A 22,185-nucleotide genomic window follows, 5' to 3' on the forward strand; every position below is an offset into this window, starting at 1 on the left:
ATATAATTTGAACATACGAAAGTATGAAAACACATCCACGGCAATGACACTGTGTTGCCAAGCTCAGGCTCGGGAGAACATTGTTTTCACTGTGAGAGCTTTGCCAGAGGTTACTCGGAGATGCCGTTGCCGGATGTTGTAAACTTCAAGCGTTTCTGATAATCCTGTTTTCCTGAACACGCATACAGACAATAGAAGTATTAGAGAGAGAAGTGGGAGAAGTATGTTTTCATTAAATCCACAGTGTCTCGCCTAACTTTCTCCAAATGCATCCATATAAAACTGGCCGAGCTGGGCAGTAGCAGCCTATTTTCAAATCATCTGATCTTTACATGTTGAATTCGATAACATTACAAGGTGATATTTAGGTAGATATAATACACATCTATGAATTTAAACACATTTCAAGATACATCTGTGAGGTATAAGGTGCGTTTGAGCCCCCGGGCCAAGCCGGACCGAACGCTTGTGATACAATGTCTTTATTGAGAATGTATAGAAAACAGGGCTTCACTTTGAGCAAGGTGTTTGCTTCAAATACTACGCTTTGAGACTCTGTGAAGTGATATGTACGTAGAAATAATACTAATCTATGGATATTAACACATTTCAAGTTACATGTGTGAGGTTTAAGTTGTTTTTGACAGCACGGACGAAGTCGGGCTGAACAGAGACTAAACACTTTTTATTGAGACTATATTGTGAATGGAGAAAGGAAAGGGCTTCACTTTAACGAACCAGTTATCTTTCATGTGGCATTTTGTAACATCACACATTGATATTTAGGTAGATATAATACTAATCTATGGATTCAAATACAAATCAGAATACATGTGTGGGGTTTAAGTTGTTTTTGAGAGCCCGGGCCAAGCCGGACCGAACGCTTGTGATACAGTGTCTTTGTTGGAATATGTAGAAGAGATAGCTTCACTTTCAGCAACGTTTTTGCTTCAAATACTACGCTTTGAGACTCTGTGAGGTGATATGTACGTAGATATAATACTAATCTATGGATATTAACACATTTCAAGATACATGTGTGAGGTTTAGGTTGTTTTTGACAGCACGGGCCAAGTCGGGCCGAACAGATACTAAACACTTTTGATTGAGGCTATGTTGTGAATGGAGAGAGAAAAGGGCTTCACTTTAACGGAGCAGTTTTCTTTACATGTGGCATTTTGTAACATCACACATTGATATTTAGGTAGATATAATACTAATCTATGGAATTAAACACAAATCAGGACATATTTGTGGGGTTTAAGTTGTTTTTGAGATCCCGGGCCAAGCCGGACCGAACGCTTGTGATACTGTGTCTTTGTTGAGAATATGTAGAAAAGAGAGCTTCTCTTTCAGCAACGTTTTTGCTTCAAATACTACGCTTTGAGACTCTGTGAAGTGATATGTAGGTAGATATAATACTAATCTATGGATATTAACACATTTCAAGATACATGTGTGAGGTTTAGGTTGTTTTTGACAGCCCGGACGAAGTCGGGCCGAACACTTTTGATTGCGGATTTTGTTTGCCGAGGACTTTATTTTCCTAAATCGTTGGGAATGGAGAGAGAAATGGGCTTCACTTTTACTTTACTTTATGAAGTGGTATTTAGGTAGATATAATACCATTGTGTTTCATGTGTATTAGTAAAAATAAGCATATGCATACGCGCCGGTATTGTTTACAATGAAAACACATAAGAATTTTTGTGTTTGTGATTTCAAATACTTCTTTTAATATACATAATCATGTCATATTTGCCCATTGACACTCGCCGATATCCACGTCTCTTTAACATAAACATCCTGTGCTGATTCAGCCTGAGACGATAAAGGTTAATTAGGGAACCCCAATATCTTAATTAAGGAAAGAAAAGCAGCCAAAACACTGTCACTTCCTGCCCAGGACCCCCGGATGTCACACGCTAAGAGAAGTAAGCAACCTTCCCCCATAGACATATCAAGGAAAACACATAACAACAAGACGGTGTCTTTTCTACGGGAATCTCGGTATGTAGTCATTGTTGTTGTGTGGGTTTTTTCACCATTAACTATACATTTTCAAACTATGCATTTGTGAAGGCAGGAAGTGTATCGACCCAAATGTGCAGGTTTCGTTTTAATATTCTGCAATCCATTTTTAGTATGGCCCGGCCCGGCCCGACTTTTCTTGGCCCGACTTTTAGGCCATCCCGAACAATATCCAGTTGTATCGGCGTGTCAGAATCATGTTCGGGAGGAATGTGTTTCTTTTGTCAGAGAACGTATATGGTCTCTGCTTTTTTAATAACGTCACACTTAGCAATATATCGCTGTTAACAGCGATGTGTAAATCAGAGACGGAATCAGACATCCACCGACTGCTCAACAGGGATTCTACGATGGCATGTATGAGTGAGTGAGTATGGCTTTACTACTTTTTTAGCAATATTCCAGCAATATCACATCTGGGGACACCAGAAATGGTCATCACACCTTGTACCCATGTGGGGAATCGAACCCGGGTCTTCTGCATGACGAGCGGACGCTTTGACTTTAACCTGATTGTATGAGTCAATACAGCTGACTGCCAGATCCAGTTAGTCGCCTTTAACAACAAACATGGGTTGCTGAAGACTAATTACCTTGATTCATAGGCCCTTGGAACATTTGTTTAATAAATGTCAAAAAGTAAATGACTTAATGCAATAAAACGTTTTAAATGATTATTACCTTGGTTCAACATGATTGTGTTTGAACAGTACTTTGTTTATTTGTTATCTCTTTATACTCCCACATGGGTACAAAGTGTAAAGCCCATTTCTAGTGTCCCCCGCTGTGATATTGCTGGAATATTGCTAAAAGCGGCGTAAAACTAAACTCACTCACTCACTCTTTATATTCAGTTGACATGGGGATATTATGTGATGTACATTATACCATTATAATATGTAGGTGAAAAAGTACAAACACATGTTCTTTAAAACATCATAGTCAAATACGCTTCTGTTGGCATGGGAACTCACTCACCTCAATCACTTATATTCATCCCAAACAAACAGAAAAATAACATGCTACGTTTCAACTTTCTACTTGTGGCTATAGGTTCATCAGCTATAGAATTTTCTGTGACATCTATTATCAGCTGAAAAATAGTAGTAATTACGGAAAGGTATATTAATCTTTAATGGCTTGTTGTTGTACATTAAGCAAGACGGAATAAAAAAATCCATTTGATGGAAATAGCTTGGGGCGCATCCATGCTTCAGTACCTGTCTGTAGAATTCAATTACACAATCTCCCAACATACCTGTACAGAGAGGATTCTGGGAACGAGGCAAGGAATCAATACAGTACTTGAGTGAGTGAGTTTAGTTTTACGCCGCTCTCAGCAATATTCTAGCTATATGGCGGCGGTCTATAAATAATCGAGTCTGGACCAGACAATCCAGTGATCAACAGCATGAGCATCGATTGGGAACCGATGACATGTGTCAACCAAGTCAGCGAGCCTGACCACCCGATCCCGTTAGTCGCCTTTTTACGACAAGCATAGTCGCTTTTATGACAAGAATGGGTTGCTGAAGACCTATTCTACCCAGGATCTTCACGGGTCATACAGTACTTGAACTTAATGGAAAGTTCAACAACTCAGGTATTCGAATCCCCCGGCAGCATTTAACAGAGGAGTCACGTCAATGCAGCTAAGAAGTACGCGTCATGGAGACTATACAGGCGTCGTTGTTTGTTGTTGTTTTATACATATTCTATTGTCCAAAACACATATGGATTTGGACACAAGTGCACCACTTATGGTCGCCCTTCTTCAGTTAAACATAATATTACATAATATAACACCTTACAATGCAAGTTTGACAATATGAAAGCTTCACACACGCACGCACGCACGCACATATGTTATTAAGTGAAAATGCAGACTTCACACTTCCTCTTCTCAACTACACATAGTATTCGCCTCCTTAATGCAAATATACTGAACCAAAAAAAGTTTAGCACGCTGCACTAAATTGTCCTTACAAATATAATCAATGTTCGCATCAGTCGGAAACTGATACCTGTAAACTTGTAACACCTGTGGAATTGCTGTGTGACGAGATAATTGGAAGTCACGTGCATTTGTCTGTGATCTTCGTGGAATTCACGTGAAACACATTTTTCTTGTTTCTAAAACAATGAAAATCATGCCGTGGCCGATGCATTATTGTATACCCATTGAGACATTCTCTGAAAGTTTGAAAATCAACCATGGGACGCAGTCGAGGTATGCCTGAAAATCAGCGACATTAAGCGACTGGGAGACTGAATGCTGGTCAAACAATTACAGACGTAGCGCAGGAGCACAATTTCACGTCTCCAGACACGTGTACAGCAGACCGGTCATGTCAGAGATCGGCCACGCCCCGACAGACCCCGTAAGACCACACCCAGGGAAGACCGATATTTTGTGACGTCACAGGTTTACCGTGATTTTTGTCATTTTTTATACCAGCGTGTTAAACTTTTTTGGCTGAGTATATTATATCGACAAATAAACAGGCTTCGTCAATGAAAAAACATGTTCCGTGCAGTTTTCTGACTGGTGTGGATACACCAAGGCATAGATGGTGTCTAATTAAATGACTGTTTGCCTAATGAGGGGTTACCACATTATTATTTATCCAGTTTTAAATGGATACAATTTCAAATTATAAATCTACATTTAAGTAAAGTTGTGAATTTTTGTGATCCTTAGCAATGTGTGAGTAGTATATTTTAACCACTTTACGACTATCAGCCACCATAAAGTGACATTACAATTACGGTCTGCAATTTCTGTTCGTCCGCAAAATGAAGATGAACACTATGTATAAGGGGTTTACGATTGGCGTAGGGCTAGGATCGGTTAGTGGAACGGCACCCAGGACGTTTCGACATTTTAGCAAGTAATGTTGGATTGGGTATCCTCCCATTACCCCTACATCCCATTACCCATACAGCTTATAACAACAAAGTTCATGGTCCAATGCACTGCTAATCCCCTTCCTGTTACCTGTTACTTGGACAATGGACTAGCCCAAACACATGAACACAAGATTTAATGTTTTAATTTATGGATTTAATTACACAAATAAATGAATAAAATATACAGATATCTTCCTGGTCGTGACATGAATATGAGCAGCAGGTCCTGTTAACTTTTTTAATGTTAATTTTTGTCTTTTAAACAAGTCTCTATCCCAATTTGAGGAGATGGCCCACAGCGCCAAGGAACTGCATTGGTGTTTTCAGCCCAAGATTGAGCTGCTCCTTGAGGCGACACAAACGATGCTCCATCTCTCTGTACACTCTCTTTCTGCTCCTTGAGGCGACACAAACGATGCTCCATCTCTCTGTACACTCTCTTTCTGCTTCTCTGTGCTGCTCCAAAGTCTATCTGGGAAATTTTCGCTCTCTCAGGGTGTTCAACTTCCCTGATCACCTCCACAAATCGGTAGATGTTGGGGTGTCGATGTGGGAGTCCCTGGTTCAGGCGGTTGTGGAATCCCTCTAGGTTGTTGTTTGTCCTTGGACCTGTTGTTGAGTGATGGTTCCACGGTGGCAGACGGAATCTTGCGTCGTCGTCGACCCAGGTAGTCACCATGTAATCGTTTAAGGTGGCCGCTCTTGGTACATCGGGAGCGTCGTCCATGGCGTCAACCCACGTGTCCTTGATACTGTTCTAGGGTAAAAGGGGTAGTCCAGCCGCTCTTCTTACCCATCTGGATATTTCCAGATCCTCTCTGTTAGCAACAGCAAGTCCCAGATCCTGGACCTTCCTCCAAATGGCCTGACAGTAGTGGAAGAAGCAACCCTTCACTTCAGCAGATGACGGATCTACGTGTTGTTAGAAGAGGATAATCCGGATTATGGGGATGAGAGCACACCTAATGAGAAAACGAGCCAAATATATGTATAAAGATGTGTTGTATGTCACAATAACACCAAAACTTCAAAGCGGACCGCAGGTCGATGTTCTGAGCCTTATAAAAAATCCAAAGGTCGACTTCCTGAGACGACACTATTAGCATGTTTATGAAAAACACCTTCGTAGTGAATATATGTGTGCGTATGTGTGTACGCGCATGCATGTGTGTAGTAGTAGTAGTAGTAGTAGTAGCAGTAGCAGTAGTAGTAGTAGTATCAGCAGCAACAGTAGTAGTACTAGCAGTAGTAGGTGCTATAGTTGGTGTTGTGTCATATTTAGCAATCCAACCACGTTTGTGAAAAATATACACCTTCGTAGTGAATATATACTGTAACACTGTAATTCTTATATTATTAATATATAATTAATCTAGTATAACCGTACATTACAATATCAAACTGGCATTGCAAAATGCCAAAAAAATTATAAAAAAATAAATAGAGAACCCCACCCAAGTGTCTTCTGATATCAAATATATCAACACGAGTTGATTAAAGTTATAATGTTACTTTAATTAACGAGTGTTGATATATTTGATATTATTATATAGGTAGTATTTTTCCTGTACCACGATTGGTCAAAATACCGTCACATGATTGACTACAAAACATGATATTGACTTGAGTTTTCTGATAAATTACGATATTGACTTGGGTTACTAAAAATAGACAAGGAATCCCGTACGAAGGGGCTTCCCCCGCTTTTCAGCCAATCAGATCACTCGGATAGATGGCACAATGTGTGAATTAAAAGTTTATGTTAAAACCCGTTTCTCTTTCATTATATAATAAAACAATTATAGACTCTTGTAGAGGTCGATATCGGTTTTTATTGACCTGAGAAAAACAATATCGACCTCGCAAGCTCGGTCGATATTGTTTTACTCAGGTCAATAAAAACCGATATCGACCTCTACAAGAGTCTATAATTGTATATTCTAAGATGCTTCGGTTAAAAATCAAAGGCGCCGACAGTACTTTATCAGACGATAATGTGCACTTTTTGCATTACGTCATAATGTATTGGCGTCACTGCGCCATTCTAGTCTGCCCTTTCGTAATCGGAACACTTACGTCACAATGTAACCGACGTCACGATGTATGTCAGTTGTCATTGCCTCGTACAGTCTCCTACAGTAAACTACTCCGTGGCATCCCGTTTCTTGGTCTGCAGTTGCTTCACGCAGGTAACATGATATGGAAACATTACGTTTATGTTTTCCGACGTTTAAAATGTCCCAATTCGTCTCACAAGTTTTCAGGGACACGGTAACGTTCGCAATGTTTACATTCCCACAATGCAATCGTGCAATGTCGCTTGACTACTCAACTTCATCTGGATGTACCTGATCTAAACTTACGGTGGTAGTAGAAATGCTACCTTCATATTGCCACATATGGTTTACCTTAATCACAGATGTAATTAAAATAATCTTAAAAAGAGATATTTAATCCGAACGTAAACCGTCATCAAACTGTTTATCGGTTGTTGTTTTCTGGTAACGTTCGCCTTAACGTAGGGGGCATACACATCATCAGAACAGCGCACCAGTTAGCCCTGTGCGAGGATTGGCGTCACTGCGCCATTCTAGTCTGCCCTTTCGTAATCGGAACACTTACGTCACAATGTAACCGACGTCACGATGTATGTCAGTTGTCATTGCCTCGTACAGTCTCCTACAGTAAACTACTCCGTGGCATCCCGTTTCTTGGTCTGCAGTTGCTTCACGCAGGTAACATGATATGGAAACATTACGTTTATGTTTTCCGACGTTTAAAATGTCCCAATTCGTCTCACAAGTTTTCAGGGACACGGTAACGTTCGCAATGTTTACATTCCCACAATGCAATCGTGCAATGTCGCTTGACTACTCAACTTCATCTGGATGTACTGATCTAAACTTACGGTGGTAGTAGAAATGCTACCTTCATATTGCCACATATGGTTTACCTTAATCACAGATGTAATTAAAATAATTTAAAAGAGATATTTAATCCGAACGTAAACCGTCATCAAACTGTTTATCGGTTGTTGTTTTTCTGGTAACGTTCGCCTTAACGTAGGGGGCATACACATCAATAGAACAGCGCACCAGTTAGCCCTGTGCGAGGATTCTTAATTTAGGTCACTGACACCGTCGTTTGTTTTCTGCCTAAGATTAATCGTATTTATCCTTAGAAAGTATTAAATTTGGCATCTTAGAAAAGAAATACAGTTCGCTCTACCACCATGTATAGTGTAATAAAGCACACGTTCGCCTTGAACTATTATAACGTTAAAGCACTCGGGCGCTCTATTACACTATACATGGTGGTAGAGCGAACAGTATTTCTTACACAGAAGACACGAGTGTGAGATTTTATTTATCATTCTCAGATGCCTAGCGGTTAGAACAATCGAAAAAAAAATACGTTATCAGACAATAAAGGTATAGTTTTTTAATGACGTAACAATTGAATGACGTTATCCCGTCACTGCGCCATTCTAGTGTGCCCCCTCGTAATCGAACAATTTTACATTACGTCACAATGTAAGCGACGTCACGATGCATGTCAGTTGTCATCGCCTCGTACGGCCTCCTACAGTAAATTACACCATTGCATCCAGTTTCTTGGTTTGCTGTTGCTTCACGCAGCTAACATCACTGGTGGAAACATTACGTTTATGTTTTACGACGGTTAAAATGTCTCATTTCGACTCACAAGTTTTCAGGGACACGGTAACGTTCGCAATGTTTACATTCCCACAATGCAATTGTGGAATGTCGCTTGACTACTCAACTTCCTCTGGATGTACTGATCTAAACTTACGGTGGTAGTAGAAATGCTACCTTCATATTGCCACATATGGTTTACCTAATCACAGATGTAATTAAAATAATTTAGAAGAGATATTTAATCCGAACGTAAACCGTCATCAAACTGTTTATCGTTTTTTTTTTTTCTGGTAACGTTCGTCTTAACGTAGGGGGCATACACATCAATAGAACAGCGCACCAGTTAGCCCTGTGCGAGGATTCTTAATTTAGGTCACTGACACCGTCGTTTGTTTTCTGCCTTAGATTAATCGTATTTATCCTTAGAAAGTATTAAATTTGGCATCTTAGAAAAGAAATACAGTTCGCTCTACCACCATGTATAGTGTAATAAAGCACACGTTCGCCTTGAACTATTATAACGTTAAAGCACTCGGACGCTCTATTACACTATACATGGTGGTAGAGCGAACAGTATTTCTTACACAGAAGACACGAGTGTGAGATTTTATTTATCAATCCAAAATCATTCTTCGTCAGTTATCAGTAAAATTCTTAAGCAGTGAGGTCATAGCATTGTGACGTCATCAGCGTTATGACATAACAAACTTTGTGACGTCATAGCATTGTCAGCTGTGTTCTTAGTGATGTCAAAACATTGTGAGGTCATTTACAGATGAAGTTAGTTCAATTGTTGCGATATCTACAGTGTTGGAGCCAGTTTGGGACGATAATGAGTACTTCATTTCCTGCCAATCATTTTTGTCATATATATTGATTCATTAATTAAAACGAATAACGAGTATCACCCAGGATTCGAACCAGCGCTCTCAGAGTTCTCAGTGTCAGGCACCAGCATGTTGACCCTGAGAGTGTACTTCACTGAGAAAGTGTATTCCCTAATATGACATACTTAACATGTTTTTACACCCGTGCTAATTGTAAAACTTTTCAGCTAATATATTTAGTGGGTAGTGACATGAATATTTAAACACTGGTCTCGCTGGGGTAAGCAATTGTCACCACCACTCCCACGACGCCAGTATTTTAACAAAGACAACCACACAGTAAAATTCGCTGTATGTTAAGATAGGATTACTTTCCTTTTCAAACGTGTCAATGTGGTATGGTTAACCTCAAAGGACGGAGCGAGTTATTTGCGAAATATCACACACACTGAATTTTTATTTACCCTTCTTTTCATTTCTCCTGAAGACAATGAGTCACTACACTTAGTAACATTTCCAGTGGTTGTATATTTAATTACGAAATGAGTCTCTTGATACATATGTCTGCCAAAGGTATTGTTAGTATTCCCACAGAGAGAGAGAGCATTGTTCAGTGTGTACTGATTGGATGATTGGAGTAGATGTTGGTTACTTACGAAACATGCAGCCACTCCTCATACAAACTAAAGCTATAGTAATTCCTTTTTTTAAACCTTTAACTACCAGGGGAAAAGAAAGTTATCACTTTCAATGTAATCGTATAAAAAACCAAAAACGTTGGGACAGGTTTGAACCCAAGCCGAAAACATTCGCCAAAGCACAACATGGCCCCGATAACAACGTAGCTGTCAGAAAAATTCTTACGAATCGTTCATATTTTTTTTAAAAAACCGAAAAACCTAATTGTGGGATATTATTCCAAATGCACGTGGCCAAAATGGGGGCTTCACAACGTCAGCTGCCAAGAACTAGGACACGCCATCAGCAGACGAACAGTCCTTGGACAACTTGGTATGGCTGGTATACTAGCCCTCCCGTGGAATGGCCTTGATCCGTCTACACCGTCAGCGCAGACTGCAACGGGACCGAACTGTACGCCGTGGCAGCGACGTGACCGTGGGAGAGTGCTCTTTACAGATGAAAGTCGATTCAGAAACGATCGCAGTTTGAGTTTTTCGACGTTGAGGAAAGCCACTGGCGACAAAGTACGTTCACAAAATTCACCAGCTCGATGGAGGGGGCGTCATGGTATGGGTCGGCATTTGAGGCCAGAGAATAATAAGACTGGTTAATAGTGGTTATCCTAGGAAATCTGAATGCCCACCAATACAGGGATGGTGTGTTGAGACCCTGTCATCGCAAGGCCTCACAGCACCAGAAATGTTCGAGGAAGCCTGCACAACGTTAACGTCAACTAATGCCTTGGTCAGCGCCTTCTCCAGACATGAACCCCATTGCAGATTTTGGCATCATCTTGATTGTCAGCTGAGACAGCGTGTACATCCTCCAGTGAACCGACAAGAACCTGGGCAGATGTTCTTGGACTTATGGAATAGGATCACTGGATTAGGAAGGATAACAATATATGGATGAACAACTTCTTTATTGCTGTGAGAGCGATGTTTCGGTGTAGGTTCTAACACCGTTATCAAGCAAGTGTTAGAACCTACACCGAAACGTCGCTCTCACAGCAATAAAGAAGTTGTTCCTCCATATATTGTTATCCTTCCTTACTGCTCCAACTTCTAAATGCCCCTCAAAGAAGATCACTGGATTGTCTGGTCCAGACACGATTATTTACAGACCGCCACCATATAGTTGGAATATTACTGAGTGTGGTGTAAAACTAAACCCACTCACTCACTTATGGAAGAGGATGCCTCCTGACGTCATCCACCAACTGAAGGCGTCTATGAGGAGACGTGTGTTGGCGTGTATGGATGCCCAGGGTGGTCACACTCACATTATGTGACGATTTACATAATGTTAATTTTGACCCATTGACTCATTCTTAATGAATTGCTGCAAATTACTGGAACATTATTTCTGTTTGTAAAATAATTATCATTTATCTCACGAACGTATTTGTTTCTATTTTTTGGTCAGGTGAAGTTGGTGATAACTTTCTTTTACCCGGTAGTTTATTTTGTCAAACGTTGATGCTGTCCACTGGTAATTAAATGCAGGTCAATTATCTTAGCAGCGGACTCAAGTAACATGGCTGGCACTATAAGAATAAACGACACGTTGCACTAGCATGCGGGTTGTATTTTCCGATTGTGACATCTTTCAGTCACCATTGCAGGATTGAGGGATTGATTGATTGTTGTTTAACGCCGCACTCAGCAATATTCCAGCTATATGGCGGCGGTCTGTAAATAATCGAGTCTGGACCAAACAGTCCAGGGATACGATGACATGTGTCAACCAATTTAGCGAGCCTGAACACCCGATCCCGTTAGTCGCCTCTTGCGACAGGCATGGTTTCCTGAAGACCAATTCTAACCCGGATTTTCACGGGTGTAACACTGCAGGAACCCAACATGAAGTCCTTTGGGTTTGCATTGTTGCGGTACTCTGAAACTGTATTATGTGCGCGGCTCACTACCTATACACATCGATCTTACATTTCGATGTTATTGGCTATAAGTTGGAGCAAATATACAATTCTCTACTCAGGAACGATTATTCACCTATACAGAACATTTTACGGATTGCAATGATTGTGATCACCGAAGGTACACTGTAAAGGGAACAATTATTGACGCTACTTCCAGTGCATATGGGGACGGTGAGGTAGCCTAGTGGTTAAAGCGTTCGCTCGTTACGCCGAAAGCCCGGGCTCGATTCCCCACATGGGTACAATGTATGAAGCCCATTTCTGGTGTACGCCGCCGTGATATTACTGGAATATTGCTAAAAGCTGCGTAAAACCAAACTCACTCACTCACTTCGGTTCATATGGACATCATGTACAAATGATATAACTACAATGTTGTTCCTTTATGTACGACTGAATTTTAATGTTATAATATTTGTATCGCTAAATCGATATTTATTGTACTAAGTTGCGCAAAAGGACGGAAACCAGTCAGCAGGAAACGAGACTGTTGTGTAATCAATGTTTTGACTTGGTATATTGCATGAAGTAAAGGCAACAGTATTGTATTTGAGCCACTTAGAATATATGCATTAGCAAATAGAGATCCATAAATATCAATAAACATATCGATAATTCATTAAGCGACACTTTGCCTTTTTAATAACGGTTTTCCCCGATATCTGCAGGTTTATACGAAATGAATTCAGAATTATCTATACACCTTCTTCGTATATACGTTTACCTTGACTCTTCAACATTTTTAAACGTATTCATCCGTTTGATGTCCACAAATTACAAATTAATTCGGGAACATGTGCGAAATAGTATCCAAATTTTGCTAGCCAGTCGGGCTAGCTATGCCTGAAGGTTACTAGCCCACAAAATAATTCCCTAGCCCGAAATCTGAATGTAGAAACTAAACAAAAGATTACAAAAATAGATGAGGATAAGATATTGTCGGCATGACACGGGTTTAGTCATGAAGCTGCTATATATGATGAAAAGTTTTATCAGGCTGTAATCTTGCATAAGTGTATTATAACTTAACACGTCGGAGAGAGCGATATATTTTCAAAACGACCCCATGAAAATTCACCAGCTAGTTGGGCCAGTGACTGTGGAAATTTACTGGCCCGAATTGATTTTTATTAGCCACGGGCTAGTGGCTATTTCGGATGCCTTCAGTTGTCTATTTTAGGATTATTCCCTGGCATGCATCCATTATGGAATATTACTGTGGGCAGAATAGGTGATAATAACACAAAGAAAACATGTTGGTAGTAAAAAAAACTACTTTCAGACATCCAAAGTGACTTTATTTCTTCCCAATATTGGTCGTTTCACAAACAGCGCTAAAATGCATGCATTATTGTTATGTGTGTTGGAATTACAGAAACAGACACACTTTTTAGATTTACCTTTGATGTGTGATTTGTCTTTGCGCCTCTCAATTAAGGCAGGTTATACCGCAGGTAGACTATATAAACATCTATCCACATTTATTGAAACGCATCTTTCGGGAAGAAGATAATATATGCCTTGAGAAGGAAGGAATTCAAATAAGGGCAAATGAAATGTTTGGTTCAAGGTCTGAGGTGAGGCTGATCTGTGGTCTGATCTTGCTCTCATAAACAATGAGCATGTTAGAATGGTCAACTACAGTTGCCAGCAGCAGCGATGAGCAGTGTCAAAGGGAAGCTTCACAGGAACCGCTCGAACTTGAGAGCGAAAATATAAAAATAACTGCAGGAGACAAAGAGGAAAGACTGACTATGAGTGAATCTAAAAATAAATGGATGAACAAATGATGACGTAATATGAAGTAGACACATTACGTCACTGGAAAATACGATAACCGGAAGTGACATAAGCAAGGATAAAAACGATAAGAACGAACTGATATGAAAGTGTGACTCTGAAACTTCAAGATGCCGATCAAACAACTAAACATAATATTATGAAAACTGATATTCGCAACAAATCGTTATCACTTTTTTAACTCCACTAAATATTGACAACGAACAAAAGTTCAATGAAAATATCCGAAGGAAATTCACAACAATCATGTACATGTATGCAGACCCACATGATAACCTTACACAGTAAACACAGAAAAACAAAGAAAAATGGAGTGCAAAAGATCAGATTAAGTTACGTTACGAATAGGGATTCTAATATTCTAGAAAGCGCTATTAGTTACTCATGAAAACACAATGAATTTTAAGGGGTTATGTTGGTCCTTCCAACATTCATGACCTAAACACGTACATCTATCAAACACAATCCTGAATATGTTATAGGTGTAGTTAGACTTTGAGAACATTTTGTACAGTAACGATGCCGTTGACTTAAACACAAATATGAAGGTGGGACTTCGGATTTAAAGACGATGGCCCAATTACAGGCAAACCTGACTTCTCTTTATTACATTGTTTGCACCATCAAGAATCATGTAATAAAACATGGTAAACAGAGCCGTTGTGTTCCAGTTCCGCATGTACGTAGCGCCCCTGATGCCTCGGGGGAAGTGTTGGAACTGACTCCCGGGGACACCAGGAAGGTCAATGACGCTGTCCACAGTCCAAGGCCCATTGGCAGGTGTGTTGACCTTGATGACCTGATCTTGAGTAAATCCGTAAATAACATGTCCAAATGCGTCACTCATGACAGCACTGACGTCCTGGGTATTGAAGATGTCTTTCAGGGGAACAGAGTCAGTGGTGAAGCAAGGTTGGCTATCGGTTAGAGTGTAGTGCTGGCAAAAGAGACGACCCTCTGAAACAACAACAATAATCCTCTAGCCGAATGTAGTGAACGGAAATATTTCATTCCCCAAACTGTAAATAATATTTATTGTCTGTTATGAGAGTGTGGGGTTTTTTTTGGTAATTTGTAATATCACATTGATTAAGTGATAGTCATTATGGGTCACAATGTTTAAAGTGTTCAGTGATGGCAATAGTATTTGTAGCGGCACACCTTTTTGTTAGTGCCTCAAAGTTGCCTCCCTTGGCAACTTGTTGACTCGTCATGTCCTGAAGTTTTCCACCGATTTCGATAACATTCTGAGTGGATAATGATGCTGTCTAGTTTTGCTAGAATGCTCGAGAACTGTGTAAGAGCTATATAAAGGCTGGTTGTTGAGTTGTGCGCCAGGACTTTTCACAAGACTGGATTTATACACATCTGTCTGCCATCGTCGAGTTTGCTCAACATCGTCAAAACTGACCGTGCTTGCCTATTCAACTGTTGTCAGTGTGAACAACCTTCTATCAGTATATCTGTTCTCACTGTAAATGTCAAGACCCTGGTGAGTTAATATTTTATATTTGTGACCCAATATTTTAGATTTGTGACTCAGTTGCATTGTACTAGATATCTGTATTGTCATTCATTGTAGCTTGCTCATTGTTTGCTAAATATATTATTGAATATTTTAGACTTGTCTGTATTCTATTTTGCTGGTTCAAAGGGTTCTTTTAAACCTTTTATCACGCAATAGCAATATACCCGTGGAGATCCGGGTAAGAACTGATCTTCAATAACCCATCACGGTATCAGGAGGTCAGACTTGGTTGACACATGTCATCGCATCCCAATTGCGTAGAGCGATGCTCATGCTGTTAATCACTGGATTGTCTGGTCCAGACTCGATTATTTACAAACCGCCGTCATATAGCTGAAATATTGCTGAGTGCGGCGTAAAACTAAACTCACTCACTCATTAAGAAATAGCGCACTGTAAAATCGTATTTGTAAATCATTTTCTTGTACCATGCATCTGATGGCCTTCACTCAAATAAAGTTGTCTGTCCGTCCGTCCGTTTATCAGTCTGTCTATATCCAAATCGCCACCAATATACTTCGTCGCAGAACAGACGTCACCATCTCTCTCCAATAATCAAAATGACGCCCAGAATGAGAGTTCATAGCTACAATTTCAACTGCGGCCTTGGACGAGCGATGCAGTTAATCAATTCAGAGGAATGTTTCCCTGTGTAATTTGACTGGGGACTTCCATCAGGCGTACCCGATATGCTAGTGTTCAAAATGAAGGAAAAATAAACTTTTATTCCGGATGGTTTAATTAATCTTCTCATGAAGGTAAGAACAAAATTGAAAAGCAAAGCAGTTGCAGTGAATGGACCCGGGATATGTGACAGAATGCAGATTTAATGTACTGGAAAATCGAAACCACCAATCATTATGATCCCAGACCTGACACAATGGTGACGGTTACCATTAAAAGCAAATCAGATCAGGGGCGGATACAGCTTTTGGAGAAAGGTGGGGTGCGCACTATTGAGAAAGGGGGGTACACACTTCATTTTCACCCGTTTTCATGGGTCTTTTAATAATCTTTCAGGACAAAAGGGGGGTGCGCGCGCACACCCCACCCACACCCCGGATCCACTGGAATATCTTAGGTGAAGCCACCAATCATGTTTTAGCATCCCATACCTGACACAACGATGGTGGTTGTCAGGTAACTGACCGTGTACAGTTCTTCCGCTCCAGTGAGGATCTGGTGCTCGTCGGAGGTTATGGCGGCTGTTGTGCCCTGGTATCTGAAGGAATCCTGGTCAAAGTTAGGCTTGAATTGGAGCAAGTACATGGAAGTGCCCATGTCCCCAAACACGTACAGAGCTAGCATTGAACTAATAAGTGCCGTTGTGTCTGCTACACGAACTGTTGGCTGGCAGCTCTGGAAGTAAAAACAGAATGAGATGACAACCTCGCTATGTCCAGGAAATACGTTAAGCAGAGAATGTTTGTGGTGTTTTGAGTTATCCACGCCTGGATTAAGAAGTAACAACTATTAAGCAAGTATGTGTTCAAACGACTGATTAAAGACGAATATATATGTATTATGCAATAATATAAAGACCAGTATGTAAAATCTTGACAGTTTAAAAAAGAACGTTTTTCAATACGAATAACTTTTTTTGATTTTTTTGTCATGTACACATTCTTCTTGAAGGCCACATGAAACAATGCGTTAATGGATGTTAGTAGTTCGCATAAATATACTCATATTCCAGCCAAGGCCTACACCTTGGTATAGTGCAAAGTCGTCTAGTTATATGCTGGACTAGGATGTTAGTGACCTTGCTGCAGCATCTTCAATGTTCTCACTAATTGGAGACTCGGTGATTAGCCAACAGGGCGTGCGTGCGCCGGAGGTATAGGGTGTTAAAAGGATGAACGATCATGCATTAGATACTGCTGGAGTTCACCAAATTCATGAAGGAATTTTCATAATTACCATTGTAGTCACGTAGACCGGCATTTATTAATGGCAACATCAAACAGGATAGATGCAAAGTTGACGTCAGGTGCGGTATCAATAAACGACCGGGTGTCTAATAGTGCTATTTCGGTAATCTGTCGGTCTTCACACAACTGCTTCCTAATTCTCACAGCAGACCAAGACCTACATTTCCAACATCTGTAGCTAGTTGATATTATCAGTGTTACCACGAGGAAGGTGGCATTTGGTTTATATTAATATTATTAATGATCCTTGTCAATGAGCTTTACGGTACTTCAGTGATCCACCAATGATATTTCACCAATGTTTTGCCTTTTGTGCCCAGTGAGATCTGGGCCCCGTTCCTCAAAGCGATTGTAACACTACAATAGTTGTAAATCACTACAATCCAATTGTAACTTTAACTTACAATCACTCCACCGTTCCTCAATACAATTGTAAGTGACAATAGTTGTAAGTTACAATCACTTCCGTAAGTTGCCAATGACAGTCTGTAACTTACTTACGATCGATTGTTGTGTACGAACAAGATGGCGGCGTTTGTTGTAATTCATAAACAAAGGAGACAGAAATTTGGCCTTGAGAGGATATTTCGAGACAGTAGCCGTGTTCTTGATGTTTACAATGATGCTGAAATATTTTCAAGGTACAGAATGACGAGGGCTCCATTCTGAAACTGGTAAGCATGCTAGAACCTGGGTTGTTCTCGGACACCCAGCGTTTACATGCACTATCCTTAGAAAGCAAGGTTTTAATTACTTTGCGATATCTTGCTAAGGGTGGATTAATTTTCTTCTGCTTGAAAGGGGAAGCAAATCTCACGAACTGGAAGTAATGTAAACGCATTATTTCTAACTTTCGCGTAGAAGATCACGATTGTAATTTACGATCGAAAGATTTACAATCGCGATACTTACAATTCCCTTACAATAGCTTTGAGAAACGACAATAAATTGTTATTTACGCTAATTGTAAAGTTGATCGTAGGGCTTACATCTGATTGTAGCTACGATAGCTTTGAGAAACGGATCTTTCGATCGTAAATTACAATCGTGAATCGGTGAAAGATCAAAGGCTCCGATAGTACTTTATCAGACGATAATGTGCCCTTTTTTGCATTACGTCACAATGTATTGGCGTCACTGCGCCATTCTAGTCTGCCCCCCTCATAATCGAACACTTTTGCATTACGTCACAATGTAAGCGACGTCACGATGTTTGTCAGTTGTCATCGCAATGTACAGCCTCCTACAGTAAACTACTCCGTCGCATCCCGTTTCTTCGTCTGCAGTTGCTTCACTCATCTAACATCACTAGAGTAATATTACGCTTATGTTTTACGACGGTTAAAATGTCTCAATTCGACTCGCATGTTTTCAGGGACACAGTAACGTTTGCAATGTTTGCATTCCCACAATGCAATCGTGGAATGTCGCTTGACTACTCAGCTTCATCTGGATGTACTGATCTAAACTTACGTTGGTAGACATTCATATTGCCACATATGGTTTACGTTAATCACATATGTAAATAAAATAATTTACAGAAGATATTTAATCCGAACGTAAACCGTCATCAAACTGTTTATCATTTGGGTTTTTTTCGGTAACGTTCGTCTTAACGTAAGGGGCAGTCACATCAATAGAACAGTGCGCCAGTTAGCCCTGTGCGAGGATTCTTAATTTAGGTCACTGACACCGTCGTTTGTTTTCTGCCTAAGATTAATCGTATTTATCCTTAAAAAGTATTAAATTTGGCATCTTAGAAAAGAAATACAGTTCGCTCTACCACGCATGCGTCCGAGTGCTTTAGCTATTAATAGTTCAGTGCGAAAGTGTGCTTTATTATACACAATACATGGTGGTAGAGCGAACTGTATTTCTTAAATCTCATGCAAACAAGCACGATGAACGTTGACCCGCGCCGTCATCCCAGCTAACACAGCGTTTTCGCAACTTTGTGGGAAGATTGTAGATTCGTAACGTAATGACACAACGTTAGTATTACATAGAGGATATTATATGAGTGCCCATGTCATACTATGTTTACGACACGAGTGCCTATATTTTGGTATTTCCCGAGCGAGAGCGAGTGATATACCGATATTTAGGCACGAGAGTCGTAAACATAGTATGCTATGGGCACGAATATAATATTCTATTTATTACCGAAGTCGTCAAATCGAGGAAATTATACCAAATTCTACTTTCAAACATAGGCTGGCTTCCCGCCGTCGCCGCATGTAGAACGCCACGTCACAGAAGAAACGTGACGTCATAGCATTGTTCATGACGTCACGTCACCATGACAAAGTCATATTTTGTCCTAGGGCATCGTATGAAAAATATGAACCCGATATTTTAGCCATCGTAGGTAATGAGTCATTTTATAACCTTATGTCACAACGTAATAACAACGTTGCAAATTTACGTTCAGGAAACGTTATGCTTTGGGCTCCTCACAACGTTATTATAACGTTTCTTATACCTTCGTGTCACGAGCTTTCTGTAAAACATTTCTCTTTGAGGTTCTTTCTTCACTATTCAGCTACGGCTCCAGAAAACACAAGACCTGCCCCCCTAGAATGTTTTCACAGATTATTTTTGTACATAAAATTACATGTATTTATATAAATGTCTTTTGAGTGTCACATACCCTCACAGCGGTAGTGAAATCCACACCTCAATTAATGACGCTAAGATTGCGTATCCAGGGCCGTAGTTAACGTTTCTAAATAGGGAGGAAATTCAAATGCAGCTTAAAGAGTATAATGGCGTCAAAATCATTGTTGATATTCCCTTGGAATTAACTGTAAATGTGTCAGTTTCACGGTTGATCATAAATAGAGCAATCTATTAAAAAAGGTTCACTGCGGCCCTGAGGTGGTATTTCTAATATCATCTCACCTTCTCATAGTACTCTGTGTCCTTCGCCAGCATCAGGTCCCGAGTAGGCGAGAGTGGAATGGAGTCGAAAAGGACACACACGTAGCTGTTGTCTGGCTCAGTCTTCAGGTTGAATGAGACACACCTAGTAACCTTGTTACATTCAACTCCACATTCTATTGGACTTCCGGCTTTGAAGGCCCTGATGACGCTAGACTGGTTGCGGTACTCCGTCTTGCCGTCTATTATACGAACGTACAAACTGTCTGTATCGGCGCCGTCGGCCGTCTGCAGCAGCAGAAGCACCACATACACCGACAAGACAGCGAGTGGCATTGTTAACAGGTGTTTCAATGTCTGTTCCCTCTGAAAAAAAAGAATTTACAAGATATCATTTTCACCTACCAGTAACCGGGTGTTTTCGACCATTCTGGTGTAGTCTTCTCATTTTAAATCAAAATGCAATAGTTCTTTAAAAAATAATGATTTTTATGTCCCTCGGTCTTAGTTTTTTTGCTTTTTGTGATATGCTGAACTGTTCCGTGGATTTGTGTTCCATGTTGTGGAACCAATCGTCAGTAAGTGTCTAGATGCCATTTAGTGCAAAGGAAAGTGCACTCGAAAACTTTGCACTTTGGCCAAACCGTAATAAAACGTTTTGAAATCTTTATCATAAGACCCAACTTGGATCCCAGTAACAAAAGCACCACCATAGAAGAACTTATCGAACCTGATTCATTATAAGTCACCGTCAGACATGGATGTATATTTTCTCTTTTCCGTTAGTATAAGACAGGAGGAAGTAGGAGTATGGTCTTGAAACGGGTAGTTTTGAGCGGACGCAACCGATTGGGTTGAAATAGACCTTACACAAAGTGACCAACGTAGGGATATGCTTGAAACGGGTAGTTTTGAGCGCACGCACCCGATTGGGTAGAAATAAACCTTACACAAAGTAACCTACGTATAATTCGTTATAAACAACATTAAATAATGCAAAGGCTTGGGTGAACGGGGATGCATTGATTTCTTCATCTTTTGTGCTGGGAGAAAGGACTAAACTCTGTCTTGCTATCGATTTGGTGTTTTCAACAGGGGGCATGTTTCTTTTTACCAACAAAAAATATGGATTTCGTATCCTTTTTTAAAAGTCACCTTGAGATTTGACTCAAAATGTACAAATAGTACACGCTCCCGTTTAGCTTCCAGTGTTTTCTTGTTTGAGTGGCATTTTAGAAGTTGAGACGTACAGTATATAACAAGTTTTATGGATAACAACTTCTTTATTTTCGTGAGTGCGACGTTTCGATACAGATTCTTGTACCGTTGTCAAGCAAGAGTGATACATGAAGTGTAGGAGCTGCATATATATACTGTATATAACAATGAAACAACATAATAGACAAAGGAAACAACATAATTGCCATGATTGGCTAAGCAGTAAGCTGATGAAGCCAGTAAGTACATAAAGGATAGTGAAAGGAAGCCAGAGATGTAGTTACAATGAGATGTTTATACAATGGATGCGAAGTTTATACAATAGACTGGGCTTGGTGGAGGAGTGGATCATAAGCAGATGGAATGAAGTATCCTTGGTCACGGTTGATGGTAGGCTTGTGGCGTTTGATGTGAATGGCTTCTACCGACTCTATCATCAGCCTCACCTCCGCCTGCATCAACTCCACCTACTTCACCTGGGGCGATGCCATCTATGAGCAAATCCACGGACTTCCCATGGGCTCCCCACTATCCCCCATCCTAACAGAAATTTACATGGCCGACCTGGAAGAGAAGGCCCTAGAAACTGCACCCTTCAAACCATCCTGCTGGTACCGCAAAGTGGATGACACCTTCGTCGTCCTCCAACCTCAGCAAGATCCAAAGCAGCTCCTCGCCCATCTCAACAGCCAACATCCCCGCATCAAATTCACCATTGAAACAGAGCAGAACAACCAACTACCTTTCCTTGATGTCCTTGTGTCCCGCACCGCCTGCAACC

At 40.4% G+C, this 22,185-nt stretch overlaps 1 protein-coding gene across 1 annotated transcript; it reads right to left on the reverse strand.

Moving 5' to 3' along the window:
* Positions 1 to 13,356: 13,356 nt before the first annotated feature.
* Positions 13,357 to 20,546, reverse strand: LOC124255429. The gene is made up of 3 exons (XM_046689344.1): positions 20,208 to 20,546; positions 16,491 to 16,734; positions 13,357 to 14,804 (listed from the first exon to the last, which is right to left on the reverse strand). Exons 1-3 carry the CDS (start codon positions 20,520 to 20,522, stop codon positions 14,428 to 14,430), a joined length of 936 nt encoding a protein of 311 aa, XP_046545300.1. The 5' UTR covers positions 20,523 to 20,546; the 3' UTR covers positions 13,357 to 14,427.
* Positions 20,547 to 22,185: the final 1,639 nt, after the last annotated feature.

Source organism: Haliotis rubra, unplaced genomic scaffold (assembly GCF_003918875.1).
Source record: "Haliotis rubra isolate DU_JTF1 unplaced genomic scaffold, ASM391887v1 Scf60, whole genome shotgun sequence".
NCBI classification, from domain to species: domain Eukaryota; kingdom Metazoa; phylum Mollusca; class Gastropoda; order Lepetellida; family Haliotidae; genus Haliotis; species Haliotis rubra.

Coding starts and splice junctions, on each gene's coding strand:
- LOC124255429 (XM_046689344.1), bottom strand. CDS start 20,522: ATGCCACTCGCTGTCTTGTCGGTGTATGTGGTGCTTCTGCTGCTGCAG. Junction 16,735..20,207: donor ACACAGAGTACTATGAGAAG/GTGAGATGATAT, acceptor TTTTACTTCCAG/AGCTGCCAGCCAACAGTTCG. Junction 14,805..16,490: donor AACCACCATCGTTGTGTCAG/GTATGGGATGCT, acceptor TTGTTGTTTCAG/AGGGTCGTCTCTTTTGCCAG.